Here is a 23,319-nt window from a genome sequence, read left to right as displayed (position 1 = left end):
GGCAACTTTGTGGGCTCTTTTCGTGTGGCAGTGTATGTCATTTACATATGGCCCGACTTAGAAAAGCAGTACATTGGTCTTTTATCATACAGTATGGACCAGTTAAACGTCAGGGTGCAGCATTTGACGTGTTGCTGAAGTTGTGCTCGATTTTCTGAGTAGTTCTACTTTCGTTAGAGTTGTCATACTCCCATTGATCAGAGAATGGAGGCTGTGGGCTGTCCACTTGTGAATTCTTTGCTATACTATGTTGGACCACGCTAAGCTAAGGTAGTGTATTTGGGCAGTGCAACTCTGTGTGTGTGATAAATCTGCGGTTTTTTAATCCTGTGGCCCAGGGACAAAACTTAGTCTGAATAAGCCATGGTAGCTGTGCCTGTAGAGTGAAACTGAAGTTGTTTATAAGTGTAGAACTGTAGAAAAAAGCCCACTGACGGCCATCGTCTCTCGTGCAGTTTGCCGTCGATAGACCTCTCGGAATCGTCGTCTTCGTCCGGCACGCTGCACGAGGGCTCGCCAAGCTCGGTTTCGGCGGGCAGCCCACGGGCCTCGCCCCCTGTAGCCGTGGTCGCAACAACGCAGCCAACGCCAGTGGTTCAGGTGGCGGCTGTCGCACCGACGCCTACATCTGCCTCCTCACTGTGTGCTTCGCATCAGGTGAGGCTCATTCACACAGAACACGGCCCTGCGTTAAAGTCACTTGTGGCAGCTTGAAACGAAGGAGTTTGTCCTCTGGTCTTCATTGCAGTAGCATATTGGTATGTCTGTGGCCAGTTCCATGGCACCACTTTCGCAGTCTTTCTTTGGCCTTTGAACTTTAGTCTGGCCTCAATATACGAGTCACATCAAATGTAAGTGAAGAGTGTATGCTTGAACAAAGCGGAAAGTTGGGCAAGTTGGATAACGTTCATGATGGAAAAAATAGCGCACAGGGAACACAAGGGACGGAAAGTAAACGACGCAGACAAGCGCTAACTCGCAACTGAGGTTTATTGCTGACGCGCGCAATATAAGGTAGTCACTTTAAAAACATAAAACAAAAACAACCACAAACGGTCCCTCCTCGAAAGACCAAGTCAGAGGAAAAAATTGAAATTGAAGCATCAGGCGCCACTCATCGCTGTGGAAGGATCAGTTAAAAAACGGTTATCAAAAAAGGAATTCAGTGCAACGCTGAGGCTAAAAAATCGATTTCACAGTCGATTTCAGTTTTTTTTGTTTTTTTTTACATCATGTATGCTTGAATACTGGCCTCCATGATTTGTGAATTTCGGGGCATAGTATGCAGGCATGTATAAACAAGAGCGGTCCTGTGCAAACTGAACAGCCTTTGTGTTTCTTGTCCTTGTTGTTGTGCATTGCTCTCCCCCTCTGATGTCCCTATCCAATCCCGAGGATGAAACAAGTAAATTTTATTTACCGTGTTTATTCGCATAATGAACGCACCTGTTTTCCCAAAAAAAAATCTCTGAAAATATAGGAGCGCATTCATTACACCAGGTAAAGAGTTGCAATTTCTGACAGCCAGCCTTGCGAGTGGAGTCATTACGAGCAGAGTTGGATTAACCTTGGGCCCTACTCACAGCGGCCCACAGCGTTGCTTCAGCGCGTGAAGACTCCTTAATCATTCATTCAGCAAACTTTTTTTTTTCTTTCTCACTGTTTTAGCTGCAGCAGCAAGCTGTGGCCCCCATAACACCGCAGCCATCACCGCTGCAGTCGTTTCTCAGCACTGGTGCGGCGGCAGTCGTGACGCCATCAACAACTGTGTTCCTCACCGGCACGGCGGTTGCACCGGCGCAGCCACAGCAGACGGGTGGCGGCAAGGCCGCCCGCAAGAAGTCAAAGTCAAAGGCGCAGCCGAAGGCACGCACCATCAAATTCCACGAGTACAAGGTGAGAGGCTGACCTCCTCCCATCCTTGCTATGTCCATCACAGCACTGTCAACGGGGCTGTGAAAGCGTGTGCGAACCAGGCAGTGTCTGATGATAACAGGCAAGTTCACTGCCTCCCCCCAATGGGGCTTAGTGGGTGAGCATTTCCAGAAAACGGAGCTTAATGTGACCGATTGCCAGTGAATCAGTGTCGTCGGGTCAAGTCAGAGCTACTCACTCGGCCTCTAATGACGTGCATTCATCTTCACAGAGCTTGCATTTGGTATTCCAGTGCAGGCACACAACCACTGATCTAGATTCTGGGCTGGTTGGGGGTAGGGGGCGAAAGAATGGAAGTGATGGCTCTATCTCTTCAGCTTAGGGGACAACACCAAGTCCAAGAGACGCATGTGCTGGTTTTCCACTTTATGACGCGACCGTACGGGGTGCATTCTTGAGGCTCTCCACTGCCTTGCACGCCTGGATAGCATTCTCTCCTGTGTTCATCTCTGGCTGAAGTTCTCAGTTATAGCATACTGTGTCGCTGTTTTTAAAACAACAAAAGTTTTGTTGCCACTTGTCTGGAAAGCTTGCCGACAGATGTGCTGAAAACACCGCCACGTGGATGGCCGGAGCAGCCATTGAGTCCTGGGTCGCGTTGTTGTGGGTGGGGAGGACGTGTTCCATCACACACGTGTGCTTGTCCCACCTTCTCCAACCCTCCCCCATACCCTTTCCCTGATGACATTCCCGGCTTGCTTCGAAGCCACCGGTGTTCTTTTACGCCGTCGCCCTGTTTTCGGCTTCGACGCTGCCTCTCTCTGTTTCTTTCGGAAACCTTTTGTGTGTCTCCTACCTGCCTTCGTGTTTTGTTGTTACTTTGGCTGCCCTTTTCACTGAATGCACTTCATCTTCTGCGCTGCTCCTGGGCCGGGTTGTTTGTGGCGCACTCTGATGATACGCACACGTGCGTACGTTTCCATGGCTTCTGCGGCAACAGCGGAAGGTTTGAGAGAGGGTGGGGAGTGGGGAGCAGGGGCGTTGCCGCGTGGTTTATTTTGAGAGTCGACCTGTTGCCACTGCTGCCAGTGGGGGGGGGTTCTTCATTATTTTCCCTCCGGAGAGAAAGAATCGGCTGTCTGATGCCGGCCCCGGCAGCCGGCAATGTGCCTCTGGAGCGGCAGTGTGGCATTGCCACATGTGATTGCTGTCATAAGTGGAGCAACATCGCTGCCGCATAGAAGTGCTGGCAGTGTGGTCATTGCCACTGACGAGCATTATCATGTGAGCACTTAACGAGCATTGTCATGTCGGCACTTAACGAGCATTATCACATGTCAGCACGTGCCACTTGTTACTTGCAGGCACTGCTTATGTGTGAACAACTTCGCTTGCATGTGCTGTCTCTTGTAGACACCATCACTTGTAGACGGCGCCACTTGTAGATGCCATCACTTGTACACGCTCTCACTTGTACACAGTGTCACTCGTAGGCATTGTCACAGGTGAGTGCTATCAGAGGTTAACACCACATTTGAGCGGTATCACCTGACAACACTGCTGCATATGAACATTTATCAGGTATTAGCACTTAGCACATATGAACACTGCCACTTGGAGGAACTGTCACTTTGAACTTTCGTTGTGATCTTTCATTTCTGTGACGAGCCGCCGCGGTGCCTCAGTGGCTATGGTGCTCGGCTGCTGGTCCGAAAGACGCGGGTTCGATCCCGGCCGCGGCGGCTGAATTTCTTTGGAGGAGAAATTCGAGGCCCGTGTACTGTGCGATGTCAGTGCACGTTAAAGAACCCCAGGTGGTCGAAATTTCCGGAGCCCTCCGCTACGGCGTCTCTCATAGCCTCAGTCGCTTTGGGACGTTAAACCCCATAAACCAACCAACCATTTCTGTGACGTTTCCTTTCCTCAATAGTGGTGGCTTCTCTGTTTGCCTAGGGCTCCTTTTCACTTCCTTTTTTCTCTTTTTTGTTCTTTCTACTAGCAAGATTTCGGTGGCAGCCTACATTTTATGCACATGTTGGAGTCATGTTTACCTCTCCAATTTTAATTAGCTCTTCATCTCAGTGAGCAGTTCAGACAAGTCGTTGTCTAAGCAGTGTACATATCTTTTTTTGTCTCCCTGTGGGGAACCAGCTCTTCTGATTTGAGTCCCTGAAAGCTGTTGTAACAGTCGTGTGAATTGCTTTGCAGTTGCTAGGGCTACGAATGTGGTTTCTCTGGAAACTTCAAAAATTCTGAAGCAGCGTTGAAAGAGGTGCTGAAGTAGGAACAATCTTTTATATCAGAATGGGATGGCAGTCTAATCTATGTAAGGGAGAAAGATGCATCGAACGCATTGAATGGTGTGTATTCTGCGAATTACGAATTGCCCCCCTCCACCCACATTTGACGTCTCTAAACAAAAAAAAAACTGTTTGTAAAGGGCTGTAGAAGACCGGTAAATTATTGTTTCGGATGCAGATTGCTTGTGCAGGAATGGCAAGGTTTAAGATTGAATCAGCATCGAGGCTTTGTGGGAAGTTGGCATTGTTTGAATGTGCATGTGTGTGACTGCTTACTACACACATCGCAGTGGTGGTGTATTCTTCTATGTGCGCATATATGCTGCTTGCTTGTCTGGCCCCCTTTTTCTATCTCTTTGTTGTCCCCTTGATTACGCCGTCGACAGTCCGCAACCTCAGCAGCTGTCGCTGCTGCCAGTGGCGCTTTGCGCTTTTGGTCGTTGTTTTGCCATGGTGCCCTGCTGCTGCTGCTTTTGCTTCTGCTGCCAAACTCCCCCCCCCCCCCCCCCCCCCTCCCGTCTTCCCCTCGCCAGTCACTGTCTCACTGGGGCTGGCTTTGTGTCTCGGGTGCTCTCTCTCTCTCTGGGCGTCTTTTGAGCGGCGAGCGACGCTGCTTTCTTGGCGATGGGCCAGTAGCATCATCATGGTCTGCAATCCTCGTGGCGCGACTGCTCCCCCCCCCCCCCCCTTCGCTCCCTCCCTCCGGTTCCCGCCAGCTCCTCGCTTGCGTACGTGCGAGAGCAGCCCTTTGCGTGCCTGGCATGACTGTTGAGTTTTTTTCGGTGTTTTTTCTTTTAGGCATGGAACAGTGTCTAGCAATCATTCTTTATGTGAAGGTGTCTGGTTGGACCTCAAGGAACCTGAAGGCATTTACAGAATTGAAGGGAAGCCTTATGTGGCACTAGGAGTGCGAATGGAATTGGAAGGAATGCAAAGAAAATGATCTAGAATGCAGAATATGAAAAGAGTAAAAAAAAAAAGAATAATGTGTGTGCAAACTCCATGCACTTTTCGTAGGCAGCCAGTAGTGCTACTGTGCACTTTCACAAGCAGAAGGTTCAAAGTGTTTGTATGAACTGCTTGTTTACTCTAGGAGGCAGGAGAAGAGCTCCTGTGATAGCTGTGTTGTAGGTGTGCCGTTTGCGGAATTCATTTGTCAAATGTTATTGTTGTGTAGGTGTAAAATGTAAGATTTGAGTCTAGGGTTTTCTTTTCAAGCACCTCTGGTAGGTTTGAGAGTGACGTTTTGGCTTTGATATTCTTTTTTTTTTTGCCTTGCTAGCTTGTTCCGCATTTTGGTTTCAGTGTTCTTCACATGTCTTATTAATTTTTTTATGTACGGGCTTTGGAGGGCATTGTATAGGATTACAGGAAGGAGGGAAGGGGTTAGTTAACACTTTTGTAAGACAGTGAAGAGAAGAAAAAAAACTCTTCTGATCCTGTGTATGGATTGAAGATGGAAGTATGCTCAAGAAACTGCATTAGAGAGATTAAAGTTGCACCTTGCAATACTGCTTGCCTACGCACAAAAAAAAAAAGAAAACTTGAATTTTGTGTGGGCAATGAACCTGGAAATAGACTCGGCCACTAGGTGAGGGCTGACAGAATGGAAAGGCACTGAAGCTGATAACACAAGTGGGAGACTCTTTAAAGCATTTCTCAGTGAAGCCAACGCATGTTAATGGAATTGCAGGCCAAGGTCTTTCGATGTGCATGCGTCTAGCAGTGTTTGTTGTGGCAAATGTAGCAAAACGTATGGGTGAAACTAAATGATGAAACACACCAATGAATTGTTAGTCCTAGCACAATGAATGTTTGGCTTGCTTGCTCCCCCGTACAGGGTCCACCAAGCGCTCAAAAGAACCAGCCGGCCGCGTCATCCTCATCCGAGTCGTCGTATGAGCTGCTGCTCCAGCAGCAACAGCTGTTCCTCCAGTGGCAACTCGAGTGGCAGCAGAAATACCCGCAGATCATCTTGCCAGCAGCACAGGTATGTTGTTGTTATGCAACCCTGTCGACTAGACAAATCTTTGCTGACAAGCACGGACTTGTTCTGATTTGAATCGAGAAGCCCGGGAAGCTGCTTTCTTGTGCATTTAAATAGGCCCCAAGAAGAAAATTTCGAAAGCCTCAAAGCCTTCCAATTTCTCAGACTTTAAAATCCTACTGTGTTTCTGAGTCCTCATGGCCCTTTTTGTAATCCTCATGGCCCTTTTTGTAATCCTCATGGCCCTTTTTGTAATCCTCGTGGCCCTTTTTGTAGTCCTCGTGGCCCTTTTTGTAATCCTCGTGGCCCTTTTTGTAGTCCTCGTGGCCCTTTTTGTAATCCTCGTGGCCCTTTTTGTAATCCTCGTGGCCCTTTTTGTAGTCCTCGTGGCCCATTTTGAAGTCCTCGTGGCCCTTTTTGTAGTCCTCGTGGCCCATTTTGAAGTCCTCGTGGCCCTTTTTGAAGTCCTCGTGGCCCATTTTGAAGTCCTCGTGGCCCATTTTGAAGTCCTCGTGGCCCATTTTGAAGTCCTCGTGGGCCTATACGTCACCATGAATTTTATGATGGATTAAAGCACCATCGAATACTGTTGACATTGGCCAGTAAGCGTTGCCAAATTATTGCAGAAGTAAACAAGCTACCATCTGCAATTGGAGCATGCTTCATTGAAGTTCAGATTCCAGATTTTTAATTTTCCTTTCATACAAGGAAGGAACGAAGGAGAAACTATAAAAAGCTACGTTTGTAAAAGTTGTAAGTTGCAAAACTACTACAAGAAAGCGCATCACTTAGTTCAAAAACTTTGTCAATCATTCCAGCTACCATTAACGTGTAGCCGGAGCTGCAAAGGTAAAATGCTGGTTGAACTGGGAGCAACTATCTTGGGTACACGTAATGATTCGCGGCGCCTGGGCTTCTGCAATCAGTGGCCCGTAAAATTAACCCTCTTTAAACCAAGGCCTCAGTCTCAACCCCTCCCCCCCTTTTCTTGGGGTGGGGGGTAAGCATAGCTTTGTAAAAGACAAACGGGGACGTTTCATGCCTCGGTCGCATCGTCGCTTTCGTCGCGGTCTGTTTGAGGAGATGCCGGGCACGCTTCCAAAAGGCTGCCGTCCTCCGTCGGCAAGCGTTGGACGGCTCCTGTGGCCGTGGGCTTTTCGCGGTCTTCTGCGATACGTTCCCAGGGTTACGGGGTCTAGATGGCATTCATGCCGTGAAAGCAATAAGAGAAGAAAAGAGGGGTGAACCTGCCACCTTGTCAATCTTGCTTCCTTCTCTTTCTAGCATTGCCTTGAGTGTCTCAGTTGGGGCTGTTATTTATTAATGCAGTGTAAGGCAATGCATTATGAACTAAAGTACTGCGAGGCAGTGCTTTACTTCTTTAAAAGACGTGTGCTTTGCACTCTTGTTAGTTAGAAATGAGCCAATTAGAATTTTAGAGTGCAGCTCTTGCGTGCCCATTCGTGGAGTCTGTGTCGTAGTCGTCGGCATAGTCGGCATAACACGCCACTTGACAACCGTGGCCACCTGCAGCAGTGGCAGGGGGTGTGAGGCATGAAGCAAAAGCATAAAACATGAAATACCTGACTGCTTAAAAGAGTATATAGCGAAGTATACGCTTTGTTAAAAGAGACATATGTATATGGCGCCTTTATATATGTATATATATACAGGGTGTTTCACCTAAGACTTTCTGCAATTTTTAAAAATAAGCTATTTGAATTAGATGCGCGCTTTTTCTGGCATAGCATTGTCAGTGGTGTAGTACATCATAATGCAGCTAAGGCGTGCTAACTAGCAGGCTTGTTAACCAATATTTAATAGTTAACTTTTAAACTATTACAGTTGGGCTCCTTAACCCTTTCGCTGTCGGGTGTTTCTGCCCGTGACGCACCCCCAGTGTCGCACGCTTCCGGGATGATGGTCCCGCTGTTTCAACATCAGAATCTGACGATGCGGAACTCGCCTCTTCCTCGGATGAGACGCTGTCCGAATCCGAGCTCGGCTCGTATTCAGAATCGGAAGAGCCACCGCTCCAATGCGCTGAGGAAGGTCCCGCGCGGTCAGCCATATCCGAAAGTAACCGCGCGCAGCGGGGGTATGCTTTCAGTGGCCCGCAAAACGGAGAGAAATGGGACGCTGTGCAATAAAGATGAGAGAGGGAGATGGAAAAAGGCTAAAACAAAGTTAGAGGAGCTTTACGTTTGCTGCTGCCAGCCGCAAGCGAGGGTGCGACGAGAGAGCGAAGCGAAAGCAGCGATCGAGTCATGTGTCGGTTTCTTTGACTCTCGGAGTGGCAACGGAGTGGCAACGGAGTGGCAACGGCGCGCGCCCTTGAACTTGAAGCGCCGTAGCTCACACACCGACAGAAGAAAAATAAAAACCTGCAAAACAGCGGCAGATGGCAGAACAACCCTTGGACCCATAACCACACACGCGCGCGTCGACCGCGCCACTCAGCAAAGAGAGAGGGGTGGGATGGCAGACGCTCCGTACACGTACCAAAACAGTAAGGGGCGAAAATACAAACTTGTAGAAAGATTCAACAGATGGCGCGGGTAGTCCAAGAGCGTCAGCTTTGCGCTCAAGCGCGAAATCTTGAACGCACGATAGAGAACGTACCGGTACGTCAGTGACACTGTGGGGGGGGGAAGCGCGAAAACGTACCGGTACGTCCGTGACAGCGAAAGGGTTAATTATTGAGAGGCATGCAGCCCACCGTAAGTAATGTCCATATCCGTTTCTAGAATTTCGAGAACGCGATTATCCTCGGCGCTGTGGCCCAACAAATTTAGCCTACATCGCGCCAAAATACATGCGGTTTTAGAAGCTTGCAGGCAAAGCAACCTCTCCAGTGAACCTAACTCGTCGAAATAGCCAAAATTTGTTGGGCCACAGCACCGAGGATAATCGCGTTCTCGAAATTCTAAAAACTGATATGGACATTACTTACGGTGGGCTACATGCCTCTCTGTAATTAAGGAGCCCAACGGTAATAGTTTAAAAATTAACTATTAAATATTGGTTAACAAGCCTGCTAGTTAGCACGTCTTAGCTGCATTATGATGTACTACACCACTGACAATGCTATGCCAGAAAAAGCGCGCATCTAATTCAAATAGCTTATTTTTAAAAATTGCAGAAAGTCTTAGGTGAAACACCCTGTATATATATTGGCCCAGTGTATTCACAGCTGAAAACTTTTGGCTTAGAACCTACCCCACTTAATGATGCATGTGTCTTTTTTTTTTCTCCCATAGAAGCCAGTGGTGTCCGAAGCATCGCAGCCACCGCCGGTGCAGCTGACCAGCCCTCCACCGCCACCTCCGCCACTGCCGCCTGTCGTCAGCTCACCCCCCATTGCCATGGCAGTCACCCCCGACTTGTCACGGACACGGTCCAAGCTGGAAGACATGAAGGGTGAGACCTGCTGCATATTTTAGAGCAGTGCACTAACTTGATTATTTTGTACTAAAGCACTGAAAACTTCAGAGCAAATTTTTGGGAAGATTAACTGTGCATTCCTCAGAGTTTGTCAGTCGTGTGAGGACTGAAAGAATTGCACGGTTAAGGGGGGACACTGGCCTTGAAAAGAAAATTTTATTAATTTAGTCATAGTTATGAAATTTTCAGGGCACATGTACTTTTGTGCACTGATTCTAGGTATGTCATTTAATTTCATGTAAAACAATTCCTTGAGCACTTATGCACTTCTTATGCAAGTATTTTGCGGAGAGTTTTGAAGAAAATTTGCTGCAGGAAACTCGCTGAAATGTATGCCACTGGGTTCTCTTGACACCAAGGAATACCATAAGGGTGAAATTATCATCCTGGCTCTTATAGAAGTTGAGTAATAGGGTACTGAAGCTGCCACTTCACACACAGGAATAAACATTTTCCTTCTCATTTCTGAAGCGACAACTTCAAAACTCTATAACTTGAGTTCTATGACAGGCAGGAAGACAATTTCACCCTTATTGTATTCCTTGGTGTCAAGAGAACCCAATGGCATGCATTTCAGCCAGTTTCCCGCAGCAAATTTTCTTCAAAACTCTGCAAAATACTAGCATAAAAAGTTCATAAGTGCTCAAGGAATTGTTTTACATGAAATTAAATGACATATTTAGAATCAGCACACAAATATACACATGCCCTGAAGATTTCATAACTGTGACTTCATTAGTAAAAAATTTTTTTTCAAGACCAGTGTCCCCCCTTAAGGAAAGCATGGTTGCTTACAGCAGGACAAACAGTTAGGCAGATCGGTCCCTCTTTGTTTTTGCACGGAACAAACAGAGCGAGTGTATGACGGAGACGGTGTGTTGGAGCACCGATGGAGCACGTGTGTTGTCGTTTTCTTGCGTTCTTTGTTCGTCCAACATGTGCTTATTTAGCCGAGTCTCTGAGGTCCAACTTGACTGGCCATAGTTGGGAAACAATCATTATTATACTGCATGATCCCGTTTCTTCCCCTCGTAGTTTCACTAATGCACACATGTCACAAAGAAATTTCTTTGTGGACGAAGTTGACACCTATGTTTGCATGACGAGAAGGTACTTGACATCAGACAACTCGATAGTCTGTCATGCGGATGCAATTAGGAAGTTTGCAGGAATAGTGTAACCGCAGCTAGTGCGGGACTGGTTCATTGGAGGTCAGCAGGTGTGTTCTTTGTCCTGCAGTGGTTGTAGTTGAGTTGTTGTTGATGGTAACTGCCCGTCCTTCCTGGACTTGCGGTCCGCACTGTTTTACAAACAAGGGTCTGCGTAAATGCAGTCTTGCCCAGTGTGGTCTTGTCGTGCAAAGTCAGCACCTCCCGTTCTCTCGGTTCGTGCAGTGAGCGACCTGAAGGCAGAGCTGAAGCGCCGCAACCTGCCGGTGTCGGGGTCCAAGCCACAGCTCATCGAGAGGCTGAAGCCCTTCTCGGACATTGGATCCGCCGCCACCCAAAGCAGCAGTGGCTCCGGCTCGGACCAGCCCGTGTCCTCTGTGGAGGCCGTGACGGACGTCTCGGAGCTCTCCCCGCCTTCTCCCTATCTGGGCCTTTCTTATGAAATGCATGACGGGTGAGTGTGCCAGCTTTCTCTTTCTTCCAATCTTTTTTTTCTTTTCTTCTCACAATCTTTTTTTTTCCCCCAAGCATGAAATTCTCAGAGGCAGTGTTTTTATTGATTGATTGATTGATTGATTGATTGATTGATTGATTGATTGATTGATTGATTGATAGATAGATAGATATCAGTCTAGCCATGGCTATGTCTGTGGCCGTGTCTTTGGCTGCTTGGGGCTCATTTATAACTGTCTCACCGGGTACAGAAATCCGCCGTCAGTGGTCCCTATGGAGGTGGATGGCAGTGGTGGGGACGTGCTGATGGGGCAGCCGGACTCCTCACCCGCTCCGGTCGCCTCCGCCGAGACGGACCTCTCTGGATCCGGCACTGAGGAAGACCTCATGAAGATTCAGCAGCAGCGGATCGAGGAACTCCAGCGCGAACTGCAGAGGCAAGTCACCTACCCCTGTTGATCTTGACAGGGTTAGGCTTCATTTCTGCCACTATGGCCGCAAAAAGTGAACGGAGATATGGGCAGTGCTTCCATGTTTATTGTGGTATGTGATGTGCTATTCAGCACAAAAGTCTCTAGGATGAGCAGTCGATAACTGTAGCTCATATAGCTTTGCTGTCTCCCAATGGCATGAGACCACACCCTCTTGAGTTGAAACTCTGACTCTCATTATCAGCAAGTCATGCATAGGCAGGTCATATGAGTCGTATATTGTAGGTCACGTCGAGTTGTCTTGGGCTGTACGTTGTTGGTTGCGGAGTGAGAATTTAGAAACATTGACTTTGACATTCTAAAGTTGAAGACTAACCAAATGGCGGCAGAGACACTACATGCAAGCGTGTTGTTGAATGTTGCAAGGAATTCGTATTTTGCATTCCCGACAGGTCCCAGCTTCGGTTGCAGCAGAAGCAGCAGCAGCAGCAAGTGTCGGCACCGTACAGCCTGAAGAGTGCGACGCCCCCCATCACCACGTTCACTCTCACCCTGTCTCCGTCGGGCCAGGCGGTGGTGGCTTCACAACCTCAAACCACCAGCCTGCTTGCATCAGGCACTGTGCCCAGGTGGGTGGAGTAATTTTGTCTCGGTTTCTTTACATTGTTTTTGTCACATTAAGTTTATAATGGAACAGTGGTGCAAATTTCATACACATTACGTTGATGAGGTTCGGTTTTAGAATGTGTGCACATTTTAGTTAACACTACGCATAGCTTAGAAGAGACATTCTCAATCTTTGTAGCCCCGCCGCAGTGGCTCAGTGGTTACGGCGCTCGGCTGCTGACCCGAAAGACGCGGGTTCGATCCCGGCCACGGCGGCTGAATTTCGTGAAGGCGAAATTCTAGAGGCCCGTGTGCTGTGCGATGTCAGTGCACGTTAAAGAACCCCAGGTGGTCGAAATTTCCGGAGCCCTTCACTACGGCGTCTCTCATAGCCGCAGTCGCTTTGGGACGTTTAACCCCAATAAACCAATAAACCAGTCAATCTTTGTAGCTTCAGAGAACGTCAACAGCTTTCCTAAGATGCCGAAAAACTCCATGCTTTCTGGCTTCTGTTCTTTGGGCCAACATGCGTGCAAAAAGGAGCATGCAGATACAGGCCCTCAAAAAAACAAAAATGCCCAAATGCAGTTATTGATGGCTGGCTGTAGAGTGAAACAATGTGTTATATATTTACAGTATGGCAGTCAAAAAATGGTCTATAAAGGAATGTTGGGTTGGAGGCTTGTGTGGATTTAAGAGCTGGGGAACCCAAAGGGACTTAAGGAACCCAAGCGTTGCACGGAACCATGTTTGAGAACCCCTACATTGATATAGGTAGATTGTGTATAGCTGGGAGACTGAAAACTACAGCAACTAGCGGCGAAGCTATCGTCCATTTAGTTCAAATAGACTTCGAAAGTCATTCAGAATGAATAAAGCTGTCTTTAAAAAAAATTGTAATGGTTTAGTGGTAGCTTTAGTACGGGTGTCGGTGACGGGAGACGGTCTGGCAGGATGGTTTGGTTAAAGGTCAGCCAGTTTCCTGTCAGCCCACTCTAGTCACCGCGGTGGCTCAGTGGTTATGACACTCGGCTGCTGACCTGAAATACGCGGTTTTGGTCCCGGCCGCGGTGGTTGCATTTCGTTGGAGGCAAAACGCTAGAGACCCTTGTGTTATGCTACATAAGCACACGTTAAAGAACCACAAATGGTTTAAATTATCCCATTCCTTCCAATACGGTGTCTCTCATAACCTGAGTCGCTTTGGGACGGTAAACCCCATAAACCATGTTAGCACAGTCTGACGTTTTTTTTTTTCTTCTTAATTTAAAAAAAAAACTTCTTTCTGCTTACGCACATATCTGTAGGCAGGTGGGTGCCCCAATTTAAGAGGTACCCAGAGAGCCCTATACTTAGTCTGCTGTCAGCAGCGGCCTGAAAAATTAGCGACACAGCTGGCACAGCCTTTTACGCAACACGGAACCGTGACAGAGCCCTGGCCTGACCTTTTGTGCGTGACAGAATAGTTAGCGTGAAGCAGGCTGTACGAGTTGGGCTGCTGGCATACCTCCAAACTAGTTTAGTCTTGATAGTGAATGGTCCCCAAGCACAGCTAGACATGCAGACCTCGCGGCCAGCTTTCCTCAGAAATAGCTGCGAGGGCAGACCAAGTTTCGAAACTGGCTGCTCGAGAGGAGCTTCTCTAAGAAAAATGGTTTTTCACCAGCTGTCTCATGCGTTCGTGGTGACGTAAGTGAGGTCAAGAGTCGGCGAGTCCTTTTTGTCACCTTGGAAAAAGTTGACGTCATTAATTCGGAAAACCTCGTTTTTAGAGTGCAATGGTGTCATCATCGTTTGTGCTTTTTAAGCTCAAAAACATCTGCTCTCTAGGGAACGTTGATTCTGTAACTCACTAGTTCCATTCCAACTGGTTCCTGCAAGCAGCAGCGCAAACTGTCCTTGCAAGCTATTTCATAACTAAGAAGAGGACAGCCATGTACAGTAACATTTCGATGTACAGAATTTGCAGGGTCATAAAAATATTTTTACCAACCTAAATTCTTATCATCCAAAGCAGACAAAATTCTCCTGCGAAAGCAGACGAAATGCATTGACGCAGGTCTGTTTATGGTTGATGGGATTTATTTACTGCGGCGTGGCTGACGTTCTCCATTTTTGGGAATGTACAGGGCATACGCCACGGCTCACTCGTGATGTCGGCGATTATGCAAGTAAATACGGCAATGAGCTTATCCTAGCTAAATCATGCTTTCAAACATGTTGAACACTTTAAGAAAACAAAAATAAAAGTATGTTTTTATGCTGCTATAGGTGTATGGATGTTTGAGAAGTGTGAAGCTGTGTTATTGATAGTTGTTTCCTTCTTGTTCTTAACCTGTGCAGCACTGGCATGAGCATGGTTGCCACACCAACAACTGTTGCCGACTCCAAGTCATTTCAACGTCAGTTGCTGCAGCAGCACCTTCAGAACAAAATTCAGCAGCAGCAACAGCAGCAAGCCCAACAGCAGCAGCAGCAGCAACAACAACAAAGTCAGCAACAGCCTCACCAACAAAGTATGCATTGGCTTCCTCTAGGCTTGCTAGGTTTCAGTCCTTACTGACACCTTTTGAGTTCTTGCCTGTTGAACACCTTTTGCAAGGGAGTTCTCACCTGTTGAACACCTTTTGCAAGAGTTCTTGCCTGTTGAACACCTTTTGCTAGGGAGTTTCATGCAAGGCCTGCACTTGGGCCTGCTTCTTTTTTTGTGTGCGAAAAAAGCAAACACTGTCTGGTAACTTGTTAGAGACCAGTGGTGAACTACTTTGTAGGATTTTACTCACTTCCTCCGCTGCTAGTTCTGTAAACCCCCATTGACACGTTGCAAAAACGGAGGAAAGTTTTTAGCTAAACAGAGTTGTGAAGTAAGCTAAGCGCCAAAATTTTCTTAGTACTAATCGCGCAGTGTAAGATGAGATTTTGTGTCGCGAACTCCATTGTGCAAATTCAGCAATTAATAATACCAGAAAGTATGCCGTATGGCGACACAATAGAACAAGAAGCCCAGCTGACAAAAAGACAGCTTTTGAGTGCGCTATCATGCTGACGACTGTAGCAAGGCATCAATCACCATCTTGGGGTAGGGGAGTAATCAATAGCAGTAGCCCGAGCCTTTTTACTTTTTTCGTTTTAATGCATGCACGCATGGGCTTGTTTCAGCAGATTGATTGTCATCGGTGAAATTTAATGGCTCTTTATTCTGGTCTAGCCTGAATTCATTGCTTCTCGCTGATGCAATGCCGTCTCAATGCTTCAATACCCAGGCAAAAACTCGTGCTAATTTTCTTGCGTAGCTTCTGGGCGAAACTATGATTGTAAGTTGGGAAAAGATCCACATACAGCTAGCGTCAGCACGCGCAGCAACTTTGAATGGGCATGCGGTAATTTTTTTTTCTTTTCTTTGCAGGTTGTGTTGGCAATCCAAACCTGGCCACTAGCCTCGCGTCACCATCGCCAACATCCGCGGCAGTCAAGGCTTCGCTGGCCAATTTCCTGCAGCAGCAACACCAACAGCAGCAGCAGCATCAGCAGCAGCAGAGCCTTGCAGCAGCCCTGGCGATCGGCAGCGATGCCAACAACAATCACCAGTTGATCGCGGACCGCGGTGGGAGCAGTGCTCGGACGCTAGCCTATGGCCAAGGGAAGCAGCCTTCAATGAAGACCCCCAATGGCCTTCAGTCTAGGCAAGTCTCTCGCAAATTTAATCAAGCCAAAGTAAACACAGTAGCGTGTCATAAAGTCTCATCACCCGGGAGTGGGGCCCGTGCTAAAGGAGGGAATAGACAGTCGTGATGAATTGGCAGATTGTGGAGTACAGAAATCTGGCGTACTTGATGGCTGAAGAATGGGCAGTGGAACTGTGGGAACGTGAAGTAAGTGTTTAACCAATGAAATCTGGCACAGTGGGGTTGATTATTGCTGCCATGACACTTCCAAGTTAACTTCACTGCCCTCTCATGAACATTCGGTCCTTGCGCCTACTCTAGATTAGGTACCTTTTTCGCATTTCGTTTAAACCCATATGAAATGTGCGCTTCTTCCACCTGAATTGAAGTCACTGAAAATGCCCAATAGTTATTATGGTAAAAACACAATATGTAGCCTATATTTATAAAGATGTGTGCACTCATTGCATTTTTGCTGAAGCGGTATCAGGTGGTATATGCCACCTCCTCCAGAAAAAAGTTAGTCCGTGGTGTTTTCACAGTGCTCAGAAATGGCCTAGGGCAGTGGTATCGACCCCTTTTAGCCTCAGAAAACAATAACGCCTTTCAGAAAGTGCTGTGAAACCCCAAGCGTCCCGGCTTCTATCCCTTCTTGCCTGACATAAGTGCTAAAACAAACAAACAATAAAGCATGCCATTGCACAGGCTCCCAAAAAATGTCCGAATGCAGTCATTGATGACTGCCTGTATGTGTTTCATACGGTAACTGTAACGTTATAGCGGACTGTTGCACTAAACGGTTATGTGGAACCCAGTTTGAGAATCCCTGGTTTAGGGAAAGTGGGTATTCATGACCCACCATCCAAACATGTCTGTCTGCTGCTTGCTTTTCTTCGACAGTTGTGCTGGGTGACCCGAAAGCGTGCTGGCATAAATTGATCAAAATGTTTCATGTGTTGGCCATGCTGTTTCATTGAAACTGGCCCTTTGTGTTCGTGGCTGGACTTGCACATTGAGATCTCTGGGCATTGGTGAAGAAAGGATCCTTTCCTTCCTTACAGGTCCCTGCAGCACGTGGCAAGCTTTCCGTCGTTGCTGACGCCGAAGCCAGAGCCCTTTGTCCTGACTAAGCAGCCACCGGACTATGACGAAGCGACCAAGCAACTCATCAAGACGAGACAGGCACAGGTACGGCACAAACACCCACCATGTTCCGTTTCTGCCCCATCCCGCTGCAAGTACTAGTCGTGTTGAAGAAGAATGTGTGTATGCCCCTTGTCGGGTTTTCTTGAGCTGTAGGCACAGGTTCAATCCCAGCCGCAGCAGCTGAGTTTCAATGGAGAAGAAATGCAAAGACACGCATGTGCTGTGCAATGTCAGTGCGCACTAAGGATCCCCAAGTGAATCGAAATTATTCCAGAGCCCTCCACTGTGCTGCCCCATTCTCTCTTCCTTGTCTCACACCCTCATTCATCCCTTCCATCATGGCATGGTTTAGGTGTCCACTGAGAAGTTAAACACTTACTGGGTCCTTGCTTTATCACGGCATGGTTTAGGTGTCCACTGAGAAGTGAAACACTTACTGGGTCCTTGCTTCATTATGGCATGGTTTAGGTGTCCACTGAGAAGTGAAACACTTACTGGGCCCTTGCTCATCATTGCATGGTTTAGGTGTCCACTGAGAAGTGAAACACTTACTGGGTCCTTGCTCATCATGGCATGGTTTAGGTGTCCACTGAGAAGTGAAACACTTATTGGGTCCTTCGCTCAATGTCAATTTTCATCTATATTCGATCTTCATAATGCCTGCCATAGTAGATCCAGCACGCTGCTGGCAACCATGGGTTCAGTTGTTGTTTTGCATCAACTGCATTTCAGCAAAGGCGAAATGCAAAGATGCTCGTGTATTGAAATATCGCTGTACGTTGACTCCTAGGTGGCTGGAATTATCCCAGAGCCCTCTCCACTGTGGTGGCTCTGAAAGTTTAGTTGCAGCATCAGGGCGATAACCTCCTCCACGTCATGCATAAACAACCGGAGTCTTGAATTAGCTATCCCTGTGACTCACAAGTTGGTTATTAAGTGGGAGGAAAATTTTCGTAATTTTCAGGCTTTTGCGAGGAACATGCCTAGATTGCGCAGAAAAAAATTCCTCCCTCCGTGGCGATCAGTTATTAAATTTCTGCATGCGGCTATAGATGGATCTGTGTGGATTAATTTCCTCTGCTCTTGTGAGCACATTTAGTTCACTTTGAACGATAGGAATTTACAATGACACAAATATTCTTCAGGACCCCAAGAGATTCATAGCATTAAGGTTCTACTGTATTACTTGCAAGAGCCGAACGTGCCATTTTTTTTTTGATGAGCTCCCATGTGTTTTGCAGATGCTACCACTGAACAATCTTATGCCTGCAAGCTCAAAACAGAACCGTCCACATTCAATAAAGAGCAAGGATGTAGACGACGTCCTCGAGATCCTTATCAAGAATGGAGGTAAGTCAGTCTTGTTACGACATTGAACAAAGAGGGTCTCATTCTTTATTCTTGAAAGTTTTTTCGTGCACTGCCATGGGCCAAAAAAGCTGACTTGGAAGGAATCATTTCAAAAATAGTCTCAATGATAACTCTCTTCAGTTAATTGGCTCTAAACAAATGTTCTCAGCTATAATTGGGCCAAGGCTGTGAGTGCGAAAGAAGGTAATTGAGCAACTCTCGAGTGGAAGCAGGTCATTGACTGTTGTGACTGATTGTGAGCATGAATTGCGTTCATTTGGTGGACAACAGAGAAATATTGTGCATCAGTTTATTTCACTTGTTTGCTATTGGATTGTGCATCTGGCTTGCAAGCCTAATGTGACTTGTCTCTCATCTGTCACACTTCACACCTGGTTTGTTCATTCTCGTGCATATTGTCACTGCCGATCACCCATGAAAATGGCTTGCTTATGTATGCTATTTGAATCATGCTTATAGATACAGTGGAACCTCGATTACAGTCGATGACCGATTTTTCGGACTCTCTAGGGACCGCGAAAACGACCGAAAAATCGGGCAGTCCGGAAAATCAAATTTCACCGAAAAAATCACGAACTTATTACCACTATGCTGGAGAAAGCGGCCAATTGTATTGCACACATTCTAAAGCTCCTCATGGCTATATTTCGCTGTGCGAAATACCGTATAAACGCGTATAAGGGCCGCACTTTTTTTTTTCCAGACTCGAGGGCCAATTTTCGGGGTGCGGCCCATACACGCGATGTGCGAAAAAAATTTTTGTTAAGTAAAAACACACCAACCAGCGAATGAGCGACATTTATTCTACGTTCAATAGTCACTCGCAAAGTATTTAGACTCCTGAGCTGGTGCTGCGCTCTGGTGCACGCTCATGCCAAAAGAAGCCGCGCAGCATGTCCGCTATCAACGCGTAGCCGTTGTTCCGAAATTCCATCACATAGAGGAGCAGCTCTTCTTCCAGTTCAGGAAACTCGCACGGCTTGCCTCGGAAAGCGCGCGTTTTGCAGGTTGTTTCTCTTTTGGTTGCACCATCATCGGACGCACTTCTCGGCCACGTCGAATTTCCTGCCCGCCGCACGCTTACCGACCGCGTTCGAGAGCTAACTCCCAGCCGTGTAGCTTAAGGTGCTTGCCCGTCGCGCTAAAACTGCGAAGCTCGGCGGCAGCACGCGAAAGCCACTATCACGGCGAACGCGCTAACACGCATGCTAACACGCCACGAAGGCTGGAGCTGGCGATACTGATGCCGATGTGAACAGCGGAAAATCGCGACGGAGAAAAAAGTTGATAATGATCACGGCGCCATCCATAGACGGCACTTGGAAGCTCCGGTGCGCGCGCGTGGCCTCTGCGAACGGCGCAGCGCCGGAGCAGATCGCGGCTGCGATAAGATCCGGCGGTGCGATAAGATCCGGCGGCGCGCCCGAAGCGCGCTTCGATCGCGGAGGCCACGGCGTGCGCGTAGCCTCCGCGATCAAGCGCTCCGCGATCGTATTCGCGTTCCGTGTTCGGGACTAAAGACTCGGCACAGATGAGTTCCGTGAACTCAGACTACGGTTCAAGTTCGTGCGGCGGAAGACATTCAAGGACAGTACGAATTCGAAAACACGCGAACGCAATGTGCCGACTTGCGCAGAATTTCAGCGTCACAAGAGGCTCCCTTTAAGCTTGAATTTCGTTTTGTTTGATCAAGTTTTCGATATCTCCTGCAGTCTGAATTAATGAGGTTCCACTGTACACATTATATGGCGGCTTGGGTACTGGCGGCGAGTGCGAACGAGGTCCGAAAAATCGAGTGGTCAGTTGCGGTGCGTCCGAAATTTCAAGCGCTCTTACACATTGGCTCTATGGGCCATGTCGCGGTGCCGCGAAAAAGTCCGAATAATCAAGCATGTCCGAAAAATCAGGCGTCCGAATTTTCGGTCGTCGACTGTATACGTCCCCCGGTCATGCGACGACCCGCATTTTACGACGAATTTGTTCGGTCCCGGCAAAACCCCCATAGAGACAATGCATTAAAAACCTCGATTATAAGACGCAAATTTTAGAAGGACCCCGCTTCGTACGACGTCTGCCTCGTACCGTCCGTCAAAAAAGGTCATCAGCAAACGCAGGCCGGGATGTACCGTATTTTTGCGATTCTAAGCACCACCCCCCCCCCCCCCCCGAATCTAAGCACCCCCCCTATTTTCGGAAAAAAATTTCTGAAAAAAAAACTTTGCATGCGAACCTCAGTTTAGATTAGGGGTCAGTTTAGATTTTTCGAATCTAAGCACGCCCTCTCACTTTGGGCATCGCGATCGGGGAGAAAAAGGGGGTGCTTAGAATCGAGTAAATACGGTAGGCACACTTTAGCCAGTCGATAACCGGTGCGCCTTAATCTTTCCACCTATCAAGAAAACCACACGAGCCGAGCCGCTGCCCAGCTGTTCACGGCAGCCTCAACGGCCATTTTATCTTGTTTGTTGAAGACTAGCCCTCTGCCAGCAAAACGTGCTGCATTTGTGTACCGGAAAAAAAAAAAAAAAGATGACGATGAAGTTCAGACGTTAAAAAATATCACGCTTGATTTTCGATTATACGACACCCGGATGATACGACGGTTTCGTGCGGTCCCCTGAACGTCGTATAATCGAGGTTCCACTGTAATCAAATAAATCGTGATTCATACAACCGAAATCATTGCCTAAGCGTGATGTTTGCCAAAATGCTTGTAGTTTTTCGCCGATGATACCAAAGCACGTTATTTACGTTCCTCCTGTGTGGATGTGAAACTCTGAGCACCGTTTTTAATGCATGTGCAGAGTTACCCCCGAGTGCCGCCCAGGAGCCGCCGACGCCCACGACACCAGGTACGCCCATCACGGACATGAGCGGCCTCCTTGCGTGTACGTCGCCGTCGTTTCCAACGCCGCCGCCGTCGTCCGAAGCGACCACAGCCACTCCCGGCGAACGGAACTCTCCCTCCCTGGCCCTGTCGGGTGACGGCGAGACGCCGCCTCCGTCAGCCTCGTTGGACTTCGATTTCCACCTGGACCTGGACGACTTCGAAGGCATGGACCTTGGAATGCTGACCGACGGATCAGCGAAGAGCAACCAGGCTCCACGAAACCACTATGCCGAGAACGCGGATCTCTCGGACCCGACGCTCAGCATGGAAATCGAGTTGTCGGACTGGCTCGACGTGATGATGCCACAGACAAGCTCGTCGTCGTCGTCGTCCGCGACAAGCGGCCAGGCGTCTTCTATAGCTCCTTCGAACCCAGCCGTGTCATCTGTCACCGCTTCAAGCACGACGCAGCATGATCCGCTGCTGTCGACAAACGCTTCTGTGGACATTCAGGATCCGTTTGACCTGTTTACGGTGAATGACACGGACTTTCGGGCGTGGGACGACTTTCGGACTAATTGGGACAGCACGGACTTCATTGCCTGACTCCCGTTGACCGTATGAGGCGGTGAGCGGGAGAAACGGAAAGGTGGTGCCCAGAGCCGAGAGGCGGGTCCTTTCTCTTTTTTTTTTTTTCCGTACCGTTGTGCTGGTGATGACGTAGTGACTGTCTCTGCCGCAGAAAGGGCGGGGACTCGTGCATTCATAAGCCATAGGGAAAAAGAGACCAAGCCAAGTTTTTCACTTATCCAACCACAGCTTGCCAGTGGAACAGTCTAGTTGCTAGAAAAGGCCGTTTTAAAGTCACGGACCAAGCAAAAAAAAAGATACACGAAAAACAGACCGTGTGCCAAGCTGAAAGTGCCGGCTACTTTGTCAGCCGCTCATGTCTTTCTTTTTTTTTCCGGATGCCGTCACTTTGCCAGTGGCAAGAAAGAACTTGTCCCTGTGCCTGTGCTGTCTTCCAGTTCATGACGCAAGGAATGCTCACGCCAAAAACACAAAGCAAGACTCGTGAAGTGTTCTCTGATTTCTAGCCTTCTAAACGAAGGCTGGAAAACTCACTGTACCGAGGCCATTATGTTCGGAGGTCGTGCAATGTCAAAAAATATTGGTCTTGGCGAGTGGCGGCAGGTTACATTTCACACAAGTTACGACACAAGTACAAACAATCCCAGCATGTGTCTCTTATTCATTTTCACATCTTGACAGAGAGTACTGATCTGCCCCCTTCTTCCTCACTTGTGACAAGATCATCGTTTCAGAACCGACACTCACTTCAACACGAATAACGACACCACGTGGTGGCAGCGCTTGGCGAACGGCCGAGCGAACCGCCTCTTCTTTCGACAAGGGATCAAAATGATTGCTTCCGCGACAAACCTTTCGACAAGACTAGACTCACAGGCGCGTGTCTCTCGCGATTTGAGAGAGGAGCCAGTTTTGAGATGCATTCTTGTTTAAACAAAAAAGAGAGCGTAGTGAGTGAAGCAAATTGGCTGCCCTGAGCCAATTAGTGGAGGACTGGAAACAAGACTCAACGAGTTCTCGTTCGAGAGGACCACATTCCAAGCGTTTTGCTGGTGAAAAGACGAGAGGCGAAAAAAAACTCGAGAAAAATCAGCCGACGCCACCTCACAAATCTTTTGGGAGCAGGGGGGCGAAAAAAGAAGAGTCGACCACGATACTATGCCCGGAGGTTGTGCCCGCGAGTCGTCGGGCCGGGGCAGAAACAGGTGCACCCAATTTATCGTCGCTCCTTTGTTGTGTTTTTCTACGTTTGTGTGCGAGTGCATGTGTGCGAGTTACTACCAAGGTTGTAATCTTTTGTACATAATTTAGGTGAGGCGGTAAAACGTCCTGTGGTTGTCTTGACACGTCTGTTGTATAAACAAAAAGGGCCTCTTTAAAGGGATTTGCATAGCAGGCAGGCTTTGTGCTGCGATCTGTGAAGCTCACGAAATTTTACTTCAGGAACCTGT

General features: G+C 48.0%; 1 protein-coding gene across 3 annotated transcripts in view; it reads left to right on the top strand.

Moving 5' to 3' along the window:
* The window catches only part of Mrtf (Myocardin-related transcription factor), a 285,116-nt gene extending 261,797 nt beyond the window's left edge, over positions 1-23,319 (top strand). For all 3 annotated transcript variants that reach the window (XM_089540975.1, XM_089540976.1, XM_089540977.1), the window contains 12 exons: positions 456-657; positions 1,669-1,896; positions 6,016-6,165; positions 9,423-9,582; positions 11,001-11,229; positions 11,480-11,665; positions 12,112-12,288; positions 14,609-14,781; positions 15,672-15,948; positions 16,992-17,118; positions 18,318-18,426; positions 21,252-23,319. In XM_089540975.1, the coding sequence (XP_089397101.1) occupies positions 456-657; positions 1,669-1,896; positions 6,016-6,165; positions 9,423-9,582; positions 11,001-11,229; positions 11,480-11,665; positions 12,112-12,288; positions 14,609-14,781; positions 15,672-15,948; positions 16,992-17,118; positions 18,318-18,426; positions 21,252-21,883 (2,650 nt within the window). In that variant the 3' untranslated portion in view covers positions 21,884-23,319. The remainder of the gene's footprint in view (positions 1-455; positions 658-1,668; positions 1,897-6,015; positions 6,166-9,422; positions 9,583-11,000; positions 11,230-11,479; positions 11,666-12,111; positions 12,289-14,608; positions 14,782-15,671; positions 15,949-16,991; positions 17,119-18,317; positions 18,427-21,251) is intronic.

This window comes from Amblyomma mixtum, chromosome 4 (assembly GCF_055824585.1).
Source record: "Amblyomma mixtum isolate Tamu chromosome 4, ASM5582458v1, whole genome shotgun sequence".
Lineage (NCBI taxonomy): Eukaryota > Metazoa > Arthropoda > Arachnida > Ixodida > Ixodidae > Amblyomma > Amblyomma mixtum.
This window is presented reverse-complemented; position numbering and strand designations above follow the sequence as displayed.